Raw genomic sequence first — 15,627 nt, forward strand, 5'->3', positions numbered from 1 at the left:
GGCATACAGTGCATTCCTACCCAGCACAAGGCTTCATACTGTGTCTGGGGTTTCTCCTCCAGGTCCAGCTGTCATTACTGCCCTGCTTGATTCTGCGGCAATCTGTGCTCTGCCATCGCTCCCAAGCCATCTTTCCTGTGCTTCATCACCTGCTGTCTAGTGTTGCTATGTGCAACATAGCACCTTCGTCTGTTGGTTTCAGTCGGAGTTGAACTGAATCCTTAGCTGCTGTCTTCCAGCGTCAGGATAGCTGCGTTTCATGAGTGGGTGAAGTGAACTCGCTATATCTCTTATCTCTAAGGTGCCATGTGCTTTAATGTTCATTCCTGCTGGAATTACACTTAAACGTAAACCTGGCATCAAGTAGAGTTTCAGGATACATGGCTTTGCCCAGGCTGAATAAACTATGAAATCCTGGGGCCCTAGCTGCCTGGTTAGATTTCTGTGTCCTTTTGTCAAAAGCTCCTGACAGCCAGGGAGTCCAATGTTTTTTTGCTGCTTCTGTTGGGGAAGTATAATGACCCTCTTCAAGCCATGTAAAGTGCTCTCTAATGGGTGCCTGATGAATGGGTTTAATAATGATGATGCGTTGAGATCCTCTGATGAAGAGTGCTGTAGAAGTGCAAAATACTATAATCAGTGTAAATTAAAAAAACTCAATGCAACATTGTGATGGAGATTTTAAATGCTCAAGAGTAACTGCTCCAACAGCAGCTGGTACTCAGTGCCCACACTGATATGGGGTATTTTCTTCGTATGTCTTAAAGTAAAGAACATGCCTGAACCAACTTGCAAAACCCATTTGCCCTGAACGTTGGGGAAGTTTGGATTTTGATCCAAGCTCTGCAGAACTTGGAGCTATTTTCTAATAGGTCAGTTCGTGGGTGACCTCATCAGTTGCAAGGTAGAAATGTAATTTGGGAGTCTGTTTTGAAAGTTGCTTTAATACCAATTGCTGATGAACTCTGTCGAGTAAGCAGAACTCAGGCAGAGTCCATCCCCACATACATGCGCACCCGGACTGCTGCTTTCTGTGGGAGTTGTGTATGCGTATCTAAGCTCAGAGCTGGCCTTCTGCAATAGGACTCTGCTCCTCCAGCGTTCAGCAAGCTCCCTGCTGGGATGCTTTTGTTTCTAGGACAGCATTTCAGTCCATTAGTCTCCTAATTATTTCCAGATAAGGCGGAGTTGCTCCATGTGCTTTCAGCTGGGAGAAAAAGCAAACAGGAGTGTGTAGAAAAGCATGTCAGATGCTTTCTCCATGTGTGATGTGCCCAAGTAAGGATTTCTGAGAGGATTATAAAACATGAATGTCTTAGTTTCCGTGTAGTTGAAATCTCCTAAGTAACCTTAGTGTAATGTTCTGATTTAATTTCCTAAGTTTTCTAAACCGGCTTGAACGCTGAAATGCTCCAGTTATTCTTATTTGAATGTATAATCCCTGTATAAATGCCACTATGTTGATCTTAAGTGTTCAGTGCCTCAGATATCCTCTCATACACTAGATGTATTGCTGGATCTTGGTGTATTAAAAAATTAATAGAAAATGCTCTTTTGCATGTGCATAAAACACAGCTTTAAATACTGATAATTTAGGCTCCAGTGCTGCAAAGACTGATTTACATGAGTAATCCTTACTCCCACGACCAGTGCTGTTAGCTGATGGGGGACTTCTTGTGTGTCTAGTGCTTATCCCTGTGAGTAAGGATTTGCAGCATCGGGTCCTGACCAAATCAAATCTTTTCAGACAAGTCGCTTTCATTATTTCTGGCTACAGGCCAGATTTTCCAAAGCACTTGGCACCCACCTGTTTCTGGGGCGCTCCTGGGTGCTCTGTGCACGTCCCAAAACCCGGCCACATTATGTCGTGGTCTGGAAGCACAGCGCTTTGTAAAATCTCAGGCAAGTTGAAGAATGAAAAAGAAGCCATTTTATGTGGTATAATTGCAAAAAGGCACTTGTACCTGCTTTACATATTTCCGCCCACCCTTGACAGACTGAAACATTAGCCAAACAGAACGTGTGCTGAGAGCAACCTGGGAGGGGTCAGCCCAAAGGCTAACTTATTACTTTTCAAATAAAAACTCTTCCCCTCTTTACATAAAAAGTAGTAATTCTTCCACTAAACCCCTAGCATGGCTTGTCCAACCCTAATCATATGTAACTGAGCAGGATCTAAAGAGTGACTGGGTGCATCCTTAGTGCTGACTCATTTACATTTCTCCTAATAACCTTTTGCAAGTGGTACGGTGAAAATATGTAGAAGCTAAGGGCCAGGCCCTCAGCTAGTGAAACAGCAGAACTCCACCGGAGTCAATGGAGTGATACCAGTTTACACTGGCTGAGGATCTGGCCCCAAAAGTCAGATTCTGCCCTAAGATGATTGTGCAGGACCCCAAGTATGTAGCTCAAAAGGCAAAGTCCGCCTCTAAGCCATTATGTGTGGGTGCGTTTGCGTTAAATATTGCAGTGTTCACAATTTGTCCTGATTTGATGCAAAATCTCTTGCCTCAGAACTGATCTGAGAGGGGGAAATGTTGCCTGTTTCATCCTGAATGGCCACTTTGAACATATGCTAAACAATCTGTTCCACCTTGTATTTAGCTGGGACATTGGGAGCAGCTTTCCCAGACCCAAAGAAGAGCTCTGTGTAGCTCGAAAGCTTCTCTCTCTCTCCTCCAGATGTTGGTCCAGTAAAAAAGTTTCCATCACCCACCTTGTCTCTCTTATATCCATTGGGGATTTGTATTCTAAACAATGAGATCACTGTGCTGGTTCCATCCATACATGCAACTCCAAGATGAGGACTGTGAATTCAAAGGTTTGCCTAGAAACAAGTGATGCCCTCTGAGTAGCCAATAGGATTGTTTCTAATGCCACACTTTAAATAATAGCCCTGGCTGATGGCTCTATGTGGCTGGACTGGGGGTGGGCAGGCTTTGGTGGGGTATTTCCAACTATTGATATTTTGTAGCTTTCACTTCCTAGTTTTTGTGCTTCAAGAAAGTTCAAAGGAACAGGATCTAGTTTCCTTTTTAGCATCAACTTAGAGACCGTGCTAGGTGCAGGCAGAGCCCAGAACATCGCCAGCTGTGGAGAAGTCAGCTAGAGGGAGAGGCACCATGGAAGACGAAGACAGACGAGGCTTGATCTCCACCCAAGAGCGACCTGCTGAGGATGTCACAGCCCCAGACTCTGGGGCACAGAGGTATTCCTCATCTGTGTTTTCATTCCCCTTTTATTTGTATATCTTTGGGCAGGGGGAGGTAGAGAGGGCTCTGGAAGCAGGAGAAGGAAAGTGGGCTCAGTTAATGGAATGGAGGGGCCATTTAAATCTTGGTAGTGGAAAGCGTGAGCTGATGGAGTTTCAAGGGAAATGAGCTCTTCACTGGTTGACCTGACCAGACTCCCCAGCAGGGCTTGAATGTTGAACTTGAATTTCCCTTCTTTCTTCTGAACTCGGGTATGGGCAGTTGGTTACCTTATTTTAACATGTGGGAGAGTATGGGGCTCTTTAAAAAGCCCAGCGTTCAAGCCCAGCTGCCCAACAGCTTGTGATATCTGCCAAGGATCTCTCACTCTGCAGGAGGGGCTTTCTGCCAACGAGGGGTGGGCGGATGGGAAGCTGTTTGCCCTTTATTCCTTGCCCCACTCTGCACAACTCCCTCTGTAATCTTTGGCCCTATTTGTGAACTGGTCCCATGGTTACCAAAGCCCGATATGGGAATCATGCAAAATCTCTTGTTATTTTATACCCTTGGGTGATGGTATCTGGGCCCTGTTTGTCCCAGTTCCAACGAGCTGTTTAGACATGATCCTGCATACCAAATACACCCTTCTCGTTGTTTGACTAGCATGTGCCTTAGACACCCATGCAGCGCGCCTGGCTGTGGTGCGTGCATGGAAAATTGAGTCTATGGTGGCACAGCTCTGACCTGTAAATCAAGCCACAGCCAGGCGATATTTTTAAATGAGTGCCTTTATTCAACACTCTTGACTACCCCTTTCTGGAAACTCTCCCCTGGAGAATGTGATCTTCTAGGTGCGCATGTCCCGGAGTGTGGACAATACAACTTAACTTTGTGCCCCCATCTTCTACTCAGGGTGCTAGCGATGCTGTTATTTAATGTCCAGTGTTTCTGGAATTCCCCTTGGCCTGAAGCATTGCTTGGATCAAACTTCCTGAGTAGATACAGCCTGGAGGAGGGCAGATATCCCCCACTGTCCCTAGCATTTGTACTAGTATATAAGATCCTAGTGGAAAGGCTTTGAGAAGGAAGGGCTTTCTCCTGTAGTTTTCTCAAATTGCTGTATTTGTACAAATCAGTAACCATCCCTTTAGCACAGGGAAATGCAATATTGGGCATCAGCCAACCTTCCAACCACACCAGACCAAACAGCCACAGCCACTGAGAAATCAGATGTCGTATGACATCAGGAGTTGCCGGGCAGGATGGTTTGCAGGACGATCAGAACAGTAACAGGATGGAGGAAGGAACCTGTTTGACCAGGCCTGGATCAGCTCCAGGCTGAATTTACTTTTTATGTCGCTCTGTGTGTGTGTCTGTGCTGTAGCAGGCACAGAGACAGCGCAGACACAAAAATCCTGTGTTCTCCAACCGATGGGCCTGATCCTGCAAACCCTTACTTCTTTGAGTAGCCCTTACTCATGTGAGTAGTTCCATTGATGGCAATGGGACTGCTCTGTGAGAGAGTTTGCAGGATCTGCTCCTACAGCAAGACGGCATGTCTAGCACAAAGCTTCTCAGATTGCCTTGGGCCCATCAGCAATTTGCAAGGCTTGCCACCTTCTAAGTAAATGAGGGTCCCTCTCTGATCAATCTAGCTGCCTTTCTAAAACACCTTCCCCCTCCTTCCAATAACACCTGTGAAGAATGAAGGCTGGGTGCAAAAAAAGGTAGTCTGTGGAACTTGGATCTTCCTTCTAATAGGTCGGTTCATGGGTGACCTCATCAGTTGCAAGGTAGAAATGTAATTTGGGAATCTTCTTTGAAACCTGCTTTAATACCAATTGCTGATTGTGGAGCTAGTGGAACTCAGGCAGAGTCCATCCCCGCATACATGCGCACTCGGCCTGCTGCTTTCAGTGGGCGTTGTGCATGCGTATCTAAGCACAGAGCTGGCCTTCTGCAATAGGACTCTGCTCCTCCAGCGTTCAGCAAGCTCCCTGCTGGGATGCTTTTCTTTCTAAGACAGCTTTCTAGTCCATAATCTCCTAATTATTTCCCGCACCTGATAATGTGGAGTTGCTCTGTGTGCTTTCACTTGGGAGAAAAAGCAAATAGGAGAGTGTAGAAAAGCATGTCAGATTTTTGATAAAAGTGATATTTTTGTTATAATTTTTACACTTTTTAAAAACCCTAAGTGTGTGAAATGAACTCGCAAAAGAACTATAATCAGTAAATCTATGTGTATGGAAGACAAAAGAACAGGAAAAGGGAGAGATGAATACAATGCAAGAAGAGGTGTAGCAGTATGATTATGGTACTTTATCCATTACCTGAAAATAGGAATGGTCTTTCTATACAATCAAATAGTTCTTTATCACCCAGTAATCTCTAGATTCCTTTATCCTCGTGAACAAAGCTGTTCCTGGGAAGCAGGGGGTCCACTCTTTTATGTTAACTTTTGAGTCTGATTTTCCAGAGTCTCCAAATTATATCTACATTTTCAATTAGAATGCTTGACAACTCTCCTCTCTCCCAAGCATGCCGTATGCAATAAATGGACTGTGGGAACAACAGAAGCAGTAACATAGCCAATTTTCTCCATTTCCCCTTCCCCCAACATAATCTGGATTTTCTCATGCCAAGCTGAGGATGGATCTGATCCAATACCCATTGGAATCAGTGGGAGTTTAACTATTGCCTTCAGCTGGCATTGAATTGTGCCCTACCTTGAGAGAACGTGCAAAATATAGAGGCAAAAGGCATTTAACAATCGTGTACATAAACTACCCTATACTGACATGCTCGCAGAGTATATCATGTGCTGCTTCAGAACCTCTTCAACTCTTTACTCCATGTGGCCTCTTGGAAGAGTTCTCTTCACAGTCCTAGGTGTTTGAGATTTTCTCCAGCAACCAATCCCCTGCACTCCTACCCCAACAAACACGCGCACACACACACACATGCCGCCCTCCCTCCCCACCCCCACCATTTAGAAAACTGTTTCACTTCCCCTGCGAGGTCTCGCATGGCAAGAAGAGCCCTTAGCTCTTGCATTTCCACGCAGCATGACAAGGGACGACAGTGAGATCTTTTGGGCTGTGAAATCGTCTCCCAAGGAAAGCGTTGGAAGTCCCAGTAGTCCTGCCATTTCCATCTAGTTTGGACAAAGTAGCTGATGGGGTCCGATCTAACACAAATCTCCATGGCGTTGGTGTGGGAGGGCATTGGATGAGTGACGGATGCTTTCAGGTGGGCCGGAGCTTGACATAGTGGAACAGTTCAGTGCCCCAACTCAACTTGGGCCGCCCTGAGAACAATTTTTACCACTAAAGAAGATAATTACCAAAACAAAACCCTCCACTGCACATGCATGATGCACATCTCCTGGGGAGAGGATGAGAGAGAACGAACTCTCAGTGCTCTTCTGAAAGCAGTGCTGGTCGGTGCTCCAGTGCAAGGGTGGTATAAGAACCCCTGGAGAATAGCATATTCTGCAGCCAGTGCCAGTGCAGTGTATCCCAAGAGGCTGGTGGCTGATGTGGGCGGCTGCAGCTGGCGTTTGCCCGCCACTAGCCTCCCTCTGTCTTGCAGGAATTACTTCAGCCGTGGAGCCATTTACTCTGCTGTCTCCATCTTGGTGGCCCTGCTGATTGCCGGCCAGGCCGTCACCGTCTACTTCGTGTATCAGCAGAGTGGCCAGATCAGCAAGCTGACCAAGACCTCCCAGAATCTGCAGCTGGAGGCCCTGACCAGGAAACTCCCCCAAAGTAAGTAATTGCCCAGCATGATTGCACTGTACAGGCACAAGCCTAGGCCAGTTGGGTGACGTGGCAGCTGTACTCTCAGTCCCAGAGCGTCCTCCGGCTCTCTTGGCTGGTGGAGATCAAGCTCCCCAGAGAGATGGAGGAAAGAGTTCTGGAGATTGCTATTAATTCATCTAGACTCTTCTGGAGACGGTGATTCCCGTGCTGTCTTACCCTATTGAGTCTCATCATGTTTCCTTCATCGCCCCTACCTATGGAGAAGGGGAAGTAAAACTTGCACGGGTGAGAGTTTGGATCAGAATGGAGGCCATCTGAGAGTTGCTTTATCCTTCCATCCATTCGCGGTGTGTGGGAGGACGGAGCCTTTGTGGTGCTATTCCTGCCTATCATGCTGGAGCTGTGGGTGGAACCTGGCTGTGATACCAGTACCTACCAAGGAACCATTTATCACCTTGGCCTCCAACACTAGGCCCTGGGAAACTGGCTGGAGTCTTGCCAGGGCTGGCTGGAGCATTGGCCACAGGGTCAGTGACTCCATGTGTTTCCCAGCCTGGGTAGACAGACTCACACTAGCTCTGCTGAACCTAGCATGATAAAAATAACAGCCTGGACATTGCAGCACGGGAACAGTGCAGGATAGGCCCTGAGCTCAGGCTGAGGGTGATAAAGTCCCATGAAGCTAAAACACAGGGACTCTTATGGTGATTCGACTCCAGCTTATGGAGACACTGAGCCCAGAATGGACTTTGGGGGTCCATTCATCTCTCTCTCTCTCTCTCTCTCTCTCTCTCTCTCTCTTTCCTCTGCAGGTGCCAAGCCAACTTCCAAGCTGAGGATGGCAAAGTTCAGCATGCCCATGGTCATGAGGGAGCTGCCACTTGCCCCAAAGGTGGACATGACGGTAAGAGACATCCCCTGGATCCCTCTGCATGTAGTTTTCGATGCTGCTCTGGCAGCAGTTTCGCTTGTTTGGGAACATGGTTGAGTGGTTTCTTCTAAGCCTTGTGCCATAGCTGCTATGTGGTCAGCAGTGAGAGAAGCAGAAAGTAGCCCCGGCCATCCCACCTCTGAGACCTCAGCCAGCACCTTGCAATACATTCTGTTCACCAGCAGCTTGGGCTTCTCTCCGGTGGCTGGGTCTCCTGCTGCTGGTTACTGGGTCCCAACTCCTAGGGGTCTGTTCAGTCCTTGGAACTTCTGCCAACTACAGCGACACACACAAAGTGCGGCAGAAATCCACCCGTTAGTACCTGGATGGAGAACACCATCTCCCACCTGTTGCATTCACACCAGTGATGGAGGGGTGAAAGTTGTGTCCCCCATTCCCCAGGTTCTGCCCATTCACTCCCCAGAATAAGAGGTAGTTGCCTTTCTCTTTCCCCTGAGCTTGCTTAGGGTGGAGTTTGTGTGCTGAGCCCCTCTGGGACAGTGAGTGAGAAAGGGGAGCGGTTGGAGGTGGTCAGCTTGATATTTACCAAAGCTCAGCTGTTCTTCCATGTGCCGTAGACAGGGCCATGCAGGGCTCGCAGGCTTAGAGAGGTTCCACTTCCCGGTGGGGTCCAGTATTTCCAGGAATTGGCTTGCCCTGGGGTGAAGAAGTTCTGCTGAAGGTTCTTGTGGTGCAGCGTCCACCCTCGCCAGCCTGGCTCCCTGGTAGCCAAGTGACTCCGTATCTGCCAAAAAGAACCCCCAAGACTGGCCATGTCCTGCTCATCCTGTTCCAGCTACAAGCCATCTGCTTTAAGTCTCTGGCTCTTCAGCTCCTCATCCTGACCATCAGAACGCCAATGCTCTCTCTCTTTCCTCTCTAGCCCCTGGAGAACACGGCCAAGCTTAACAGCAGCACCACGGATCAAGTCAAACACCTGCTGCTGGTAAGAGCCTCCTCTCTGTTCCTGTGGCCGCCTCTGTCACACTCACGGGTCTGTCTGCAACAGCCATGTATAGCTGGGCATTTCCACAGACCCACTTCCTTTCAGCCCTATTAGCCTATTGGTTCTTTTGGGCAAGGGGTATGGACTATTAAAGAGCCATTGGATTAGGAGCAGCCTTGCTTTTATCTCTCTCTGTCCCTTCATCTGCTGCTCTCATTCGCTTAGGCTCATGGCTCAGTGGTCCCTTGTTCCCGGAGAGCTCGGCTTGACTGTGGCAGGTGAGTTCTCTCTGGCTCCTAGGTGTCAGCCTGCTGTTAATGCTGTCCTGTCCCCTTTGGTCCTCCTGTAGCAGGCAGCCCCCAGCAAGATGTTCCCTGAGTTAAAGAATACCCTGATGGAGAATCTGAACCACCTGAAGAACACCATGACAGACCGAGACTGGCAGGTCAGTGCTCTCACTCGGCCAGCTGGCTAGTGGACTGGCTGCAGCTCCACCTCCTCCTTTGCACCCAACGGTGTGAACTGGGCTGGGGCTGGAATGGGGGTATCCTGGTGGGAGAATGCCTGCATTGCATGGCAAAGCACACCCTGCAGCCGGGCTGCTGTCATGGTTACATGACCACCCTTGCAGGGGAGGCTGGGGGTTCACAAGGGACCTCAGCTGTCCTGCTCCTGACTTTGTGCTGCAGACGTGAGAGCACAAAAGCAGGGAGGGATCCAGTGTCACCCTGATCAGATAGGGGCAGGGAGGCTATGCCAGTTGTCTGGGGCATTTTTTTTTGTTGGGTGCATTTTATTACCACCACCTTCTTCCCCTTGTTGGTCTCTTGCAGTCCTTTGAATCCTGGATGTACAAGTGGCTGCTCTTTGAAATGGCCAAAACCCCACAAACTGTGCAACCTACTGAGGTCCCAGCAGATGAAGGTATCGGGGTTCTGGGTCACCAAACTCCTTTAGGGTAGGAATGGTCCACAGGTCAACCCAGGAGATCACTGGCCAAGGTTCAGAGCATCTTGGAGGGCAGTGGAAACATGTACCCTCTTGGAATGGTTCTGCTCTTTGGTAGCTAGGGATTTTTTCCTTCCCCAGAGTCCTCCTGTGTCCCTTTGAGAACCTCAGTTTTTGCCAAACTTGTAGTTTTCACTCCATCCTTGAGGCTGCAGGTTAAGGCCACTGTTGGACCACTGGGGCACTTCCAGGCCCATCAGTCTGAGGAGCTGCTGTTGAGGAATGTCAGGGAAAATCCCAGGGAACACAGGTATGAGCTTTGCCGGAGGCAGTACGAAACCTGATACTACGGGACCGCCTTCCCAAATCCTTGAGGCGGGGTGTGTTGTGAGTTAGCTTTTAGCAGCTAGATTTCCAAAGCTGCATCCCCCGCTGGGAGCAGAGTGGGCCTTAGGCCAATTGCCACTGCCTTAAGATCACCTGGAAATAGATCGGTTGACATTCTGGCTCTTCACAAACTGATGGGGCTGGCCCACTGGCTCTTTGCCTCGCAAGGGTTGCTGCTTTGAATTCTGCCCCGTTACAACAGAAGCAAAATTCATTCCACTTCCAGGCTGGGGTGACCCTGGTGGGCACACATGAAGTGTCCATAAAGAACAATTCATTTTTTATCCCAGTTACTGCAGCCAAATGGGGAATCCTCATGGAAGAGGCCTAGTGCCCCAATTAACACCCCCCACCCCCGAGCAATGTGATGCATATGGGAGCATCCTACGGGGACAGACAAGAACTCATTTTTAAACAAGTCTGAAAAGCCTCATAATCACATACAACCCTGTATTGGATACAAAGGTGAAACTGAGATTTCGCTGAGATGCCTCTCACTTTCTCATCTAGCTGCTTCAGTACGGAGAGTGCCAAGCCTGGATTTCCCAGCCACTTAGTCACTCTGCAGTGGTTGGATGCATCCCCATGAGCAGACTTTGTGTTAATACTGTCTCCATTAAGCAGTGGCCGTTACCCTTTGTTATCACGAGGCTAAATTGGCTTCCTGGGAGCAATCCCCGTAAAGCCGTTGTCCCAGTGAGGTTAATATATTTTTGCACAATGGTATTCCCTGGGGCCATGCCAATGGGCCGGCCCAGTGTGGAGAAGTTCTTTGCACAGGGTATCCTGCCGCCCTTTCAGTGCTCACGCAAGCAAGCTATCGGATTGGCTGAATAGCCTCAAGGACTTAATGTTGGTAAGACCCCAGTGGGGGCGGGGAGAATAAAACATACTCATGGGTATTTCCTGTGCTTGTTGCTTTAGTGCAATCTCAGTGCCAGGCGGAGGCAAGTTTTAGTGGTGTCTACCCGGGTCGGTTCCGCCCCCAGTGTGACGAACATGGTGACTATCTCCCCAAGCAGTGCCATGCCAGCACGGGGTACTGTTGGTGCGTCTACAAAAATGGCACCAAGATCGAAGGCACTGAGACCCGTGAAAAGCTGGACTGCCCTGGTAGGAGCTTATTTCACGTTGGCCGGCCAGGGGAAGGGGAGAGGAGCACATGTGCATGTAGACGCTGCCTATGATCTCGTGTGTTCTAGCTCCGCTAAGCCGATGAGCACAGTAGGCGTTGTGTCAATGTGAGGCCATTGGACTGGCTGATAAATCAATTGTTCTGGGAAAGTCGAATGCAGCCCAGAGCGTTCATTGGGCAACAGGATTCAGGGTACTGCAGTGCTCCTGTATCTGAACTGGGTCCTGATCCTGCGAACTCCTGAGCATTTTCAATTGTCATGGAAGTCAATGGAGCTGTTTTTTAGAGATGCCGAGCACCCACAACTCCAAAGGAAACCAAGAAGAATTGTGAATACTCAGCAACCGGCCCTGTGGGAGTTGAGGGTGTTCAGCATCAACCAGCAGGTGCTCAGCGCCTGGCAAGATCAGACCCTACGTCATCAATGGGAAGAACCCAGATAACACAATAGGAAATGCAGCCTATTAGGAGCAAATAAGGTGGAGGATCGTAGACATGGACAAACGATAAAGGGTGAGATTGCACTGCCTATGTCTGCCCAGAGTTGGCTGAAGAAAGGGAACTATCTCCTTTGCTGAGTTCTCACTACCCCATATCCTGGGAGATCATTGATTCCCTGCTACTGGGTGCCCTTATGTTGCTACCATCTTTTCTGAATGGAGCACTCTGAAAATGTATGAACTGAAGCTTCCGCCCTTGTTGGCTTAGTCAAATGGAGATAGCTGTCACCGTCCCAGCCTGGCCTGGCCAGCACCCATCTCATGTTGTGTGGAGGTCCCAGAGAACCAGAGCAGTAGGACTATCTCAGCTGTGTCCAGACTCCAGTCTGGGCCCACACACGGCCAGTGCCCCACAGAACCTTCCCTGAAGAAATGAAGGGTCTTGCTCTCAGAGATGGGGGAAGTGATCCAAGAATCCCCGAGCTCCCCGTTTTCATCCCACTGCTGGGCGTTGCTGCTGAAGGTGGCAACCCCAAATAGGGCTGTTAGCCTGACACACACAGAGAGAAGTGAGGTGTTTAAAACTCCTTGGTGAATCAGACACTCAGGAAAATCAGAGCCCACACATCAGGGTGGTGCGCAGGTTCTGATGAATCCAGCATGTAATAATGATCCAGGCTAGCACAAAGCATCCTAGGTGTGTTGGTAGCCGAGATGGACGTGCCTGTCTCAGGTGTGCTATAAAATGCCGAATCTCTTGCTGTGTCTTGCTGCAGTTACTCCGAGTGGTTTGGAAACCGAAGAACTGATGTACTCGGGTGTGGATCTGCTGAAGTTGGATTCTGGGAAAGGTGAGCATCTGAGCCAGCCTAGGGTTGGGGGCTGTGACTCGGCGAGTGGATGGGGAGAGTTGGCTGGAAGGTGGCAATGATTAGACTCCTAAGCCCAGTGGCCAGGTGAATGATGCTGTGTGGCACAGAGATGATCAGGAGTAAGCAAGGGAGATGAAGAAAGGACTGATTGATCTGGGCTGGGGGATAGATGAGAAGTATGAATATCCCAGATGTGGGGAGGCAAAGGCCTTCGCAGACCTGGGCCATCTAGTCAGTGGAATCAAGAACAGCAAGGAAAAATGCCGTTTGGATTTTCATTTTCTTGCCACAGTGTGGGGGCTTTAAGGCTGGCACCCATGGCTGCATGGCCAGGTGTATGGACTCTGGCTGGCAGTGAAATCTGGTCTTCACGTGTCACGTCACTTCACATGACTCGTGTCAGTCCAGCTGGAGAGGTGCTTTGTATTGGCCTTACCCTGATGGTGATTGGAGCAGAACAAAGAAATGACTGGATTGTTGCTTCACCGAAACCCAGCCGGATGCAGTGAGTCTCACTTCCTGGGTTCAGATCTATCTAATTTCCTCCCTCTTTTCTCCCTCTCCCTCCTAGAAACCACCAAGTAGAAGAGGACGCAGAGGCCTGGCACCTTCTATCTCCACCTCTAGTTTGCAGAGTTACCGCTCACATTCTTGCTCTATTTCACTCATGCTTTTAAATTGCTTTCCTGAATTACAGCAGCAGCCACTGAGTGCCCCAGTTCAGGCATGGAGTAATATTGATCGTCTTAGCAGGCGATCCAAATGGGTAGATTATAGATCCTTGTCCGCCAAACCCAGTGCCTCGCCCTGTACCAAGATGTGCTGTAGCAAGCCAGCAAAATATTAGGACTTTTAGCGGAGAAAGGATGCAGTGCCCCCCTGAACTGCAATCCAAGGCAGGCGAAGGATAAAGCTCTTAGTGCTTTCTTGGCTAATCAGAGCACATTAGCAGCTGCATGTATAACCACAGGTGTCTGAATAGCGAGGGGGCGTGTGCAGTACCACTGCTCCTCTAACATCAGCACTGTCCAATGGGAAGAAGGGATCCAGGTCCAAAACATGGCCAATTTCAATTCAATTATCTCAGTGCATTGTTAATTAGATACTCTGGACATGATCCTTCCCTCCCTTACAGTGGTGAAACTCCATTGATTTCAGCTGAGTTATTTCTGGTTTACACAAGTGTATGTGAGGAGAATCAGGCCATCTGTTCGCTTATGCATGGCTCTGAGGGTCCGGATGAGTTCTCAAACCATGGTCTTGGAATGGCCAACCACCCGTGCAGACTTGTCTGGTTGTTCCAAGAAAAAGAACCGAGTGTTTGTGTGTGCAGCGGGGTGTCCATATGGTTCTGACTGTCACAGCAGTGCATGATAATGCTGGGATGTCTCTCTTCAGTGCAACCTCCAAATTCACTGAACCTGCCAGCAGCTCTTAAACATGTATTCAATGCTAAGTAGCACGGGGTCTTCTCTCCCCCTTCCTAAAGGACCAAGCTGGGGTAGGCAGTATCCCACCCTCTGAAGCACATGCTGTTCTAGATGCAGGAGCATTCAGTCACTGAAATACCCTGATTGCTTGAGCAGTGCTTTGCGCTTCCTCACCGCGTTAGAGAGCTTAGTTTGAGAACCTGGCTAGCAGTAGGTTCTGAAGCGCCTCCGGGTCCATGGGTGGTGGGAAAAATCTAAGCAAGAAGATTTGAGATTGCTCAAGGCTAAAGAATGGGCCAGTAGCTTTTCCTCACACTGAACAGACATTAAATGCAGCAGCAGTGAACTCTGATCTTCTTAATCAAATTAAGTGGGCTGCAGAGGGACATTAGCGTACTAGAGGAACGCAGGCTTCCCTTACTTTTTAAACAGGTAAATAAGTTTATCTGGCTGTATCTGGCTGTATTTCCCCATTCCCCGCTTAACCCTGGCGGTTGGTAGGCTCTTTGTTGAACAGGTAATGTAATAACTAATCTTGGAACTAGAAGTGTGTGTTTTGAATGTATTTGATTGTTACAGTGTAACCAAACTCACAAGGCTGATGATTTCAAATAAACTTTTAACAACAGCCGCCACTAAAAAACTGCCTGGAAGCTATTTAACAAGCATTTCTCGGTCAGGTCAGGGTCCTGTAAGTGTATCTGTTCCACTGCCTATGTGGACTTGCCTGCGTATGTATCTACCTCCTGTTCTCCACTGCCTGGTCCTAGTGATGCTCACTTTCCAGAGGACAGAGCTGCATTTATCAGATGATAGATGTTTTGCATAGGTAGCAGCTGGTGGGTGCTTTCTCTGAAGTGGGGGTTGGAACGTCTCCCATCCTTCCGGCACCAGCCAGCACAACTTATCTCCCCATCTGGCCCAGATGTGTGGAGAACCTTTTCCACTGGTCCAACTCAGTGCTCAGGTCACGTCTGCATAGCTATGGCTACAGACTTCCTGCCTGGGCCTGTCACTCCTTTTTCCTTTTGCTTTTAAAGGCACGTGGGCTGCATTTTGCAGCTGGAGTCAATTAATTTTAAATGCATGGTCCTGTGATTGATTGTTTTCACTCCACTTGGTAACATGAGGCAGCGGTGGTGGAGGCTGGCAAGGGGTGAGCAGGAGTTTGTGGAGTGGTGCTACTGCAGCGGGAAGAACTCTGGGGGCAAAGGGCTGCTGAAGGCCATGACTCCTATGCCAAAGGACGTGTCTGACCTCTGCCTCTGAACTTGGCCTGTTCCCCCATCAGCACAAAGGGTCTTGTTTCACACTGGAGATTGAGGAACAGCAGTGCCTCTTTCTCTCTCCTCACTGAGGTAAAATACCCAGGGCAGGCAGCTCTTCGTACCCCATCCCAGGGCCTGCCTGCTTGCCAGGACTCAGCTGTACCCCCCTCATGTTATCAGTACCTGGAACCCCTGGGGTCTGCATGGCTGACACAGCTCTGCCCTTCCAAGGCAGGCAAATGCTGTTATTGACCAACTGCTCCCTGCTCTCTTTCTTGTACTAGTTATGTCTTTGAGGCAGAGTTTGGGGTCTGCTGA

The 15,627-nt window shown here is 49.0% G+C and overlaps 1 protein-coding gene across 1 annotated transcript; it reads left to right on the forward strand.

Annotated features, from left to right (window-relative positions):
• Positions 1–2,902: 2,902 nt before the first annotated feature.
• Positions 2,903–14,684, forward strand: CD74 (CD74 molecule). The gene is made up of 9 exons (XM_050961627.1): positions 2,903–3,208; positions 6,783–6,958; positions 7,765–7,856; positions 8,767–8,829; positions 9,179–9,274; positions 9,663–9,753; positions 11,089–11,277; positions 12,516–12,590; positions 13,183–14,684. Exons 1-9 carry the CDS (start codon positions 3,123–3,125, stop codon positions 13,194–13,196), a joined length of 882 nt encoding a protein of 293 aa, XP_050817584.1. The 5' UTR covers positions 2,903–3,122; the 3' UTR covers positions 13,197–14,684.
• The last annotated feature ends 943 nt before the right edge of the window (positions 14,685–15,627 follow it).

The sequence above is a fragment of the Gopherus flavomarginatus genome, chromosome 7 (genome assembly GCF_025201925.1).
Source record: "Gopherus flavomarginatus isolate rGopFla2 chromosome 7, rGopFla2.mat.asm, whole genome shotgun sequence".
Lineage (NCBI taxonomy): Eukaryota > Metazoa > Chordata > Testudines > Testudinidae > Gopherus > Gopherus flavomarginatus.

What these genes read in the sequence shown, in the direction of transcription:
- CD74 (XM_050961627.1), top strand. Translation starts at nt 3,123, where the DNA reads ATGGAAGACGAAGACAGACGAGGCTTGATCTCCACCCAAGAGCGACCT. An exon ending in CCCCAAAGGTGGACATGACG is followed by an intron (nt 7,857 to 8,766) that starts GTAAGAGACATC and finishes TTTCCTCTCTAG; the next exon opens with CCCCTGGAGAACACGGCCAA. An exon ending in TGACAGACCGAGACTGGCAG is followed by an intron (nt 9,275 to 9,662) that starts GTCAGTGCTCTC and finishes GGTCTCTTGCAG; the next exon opens with TCCTTTGAATCCTGGATGTA.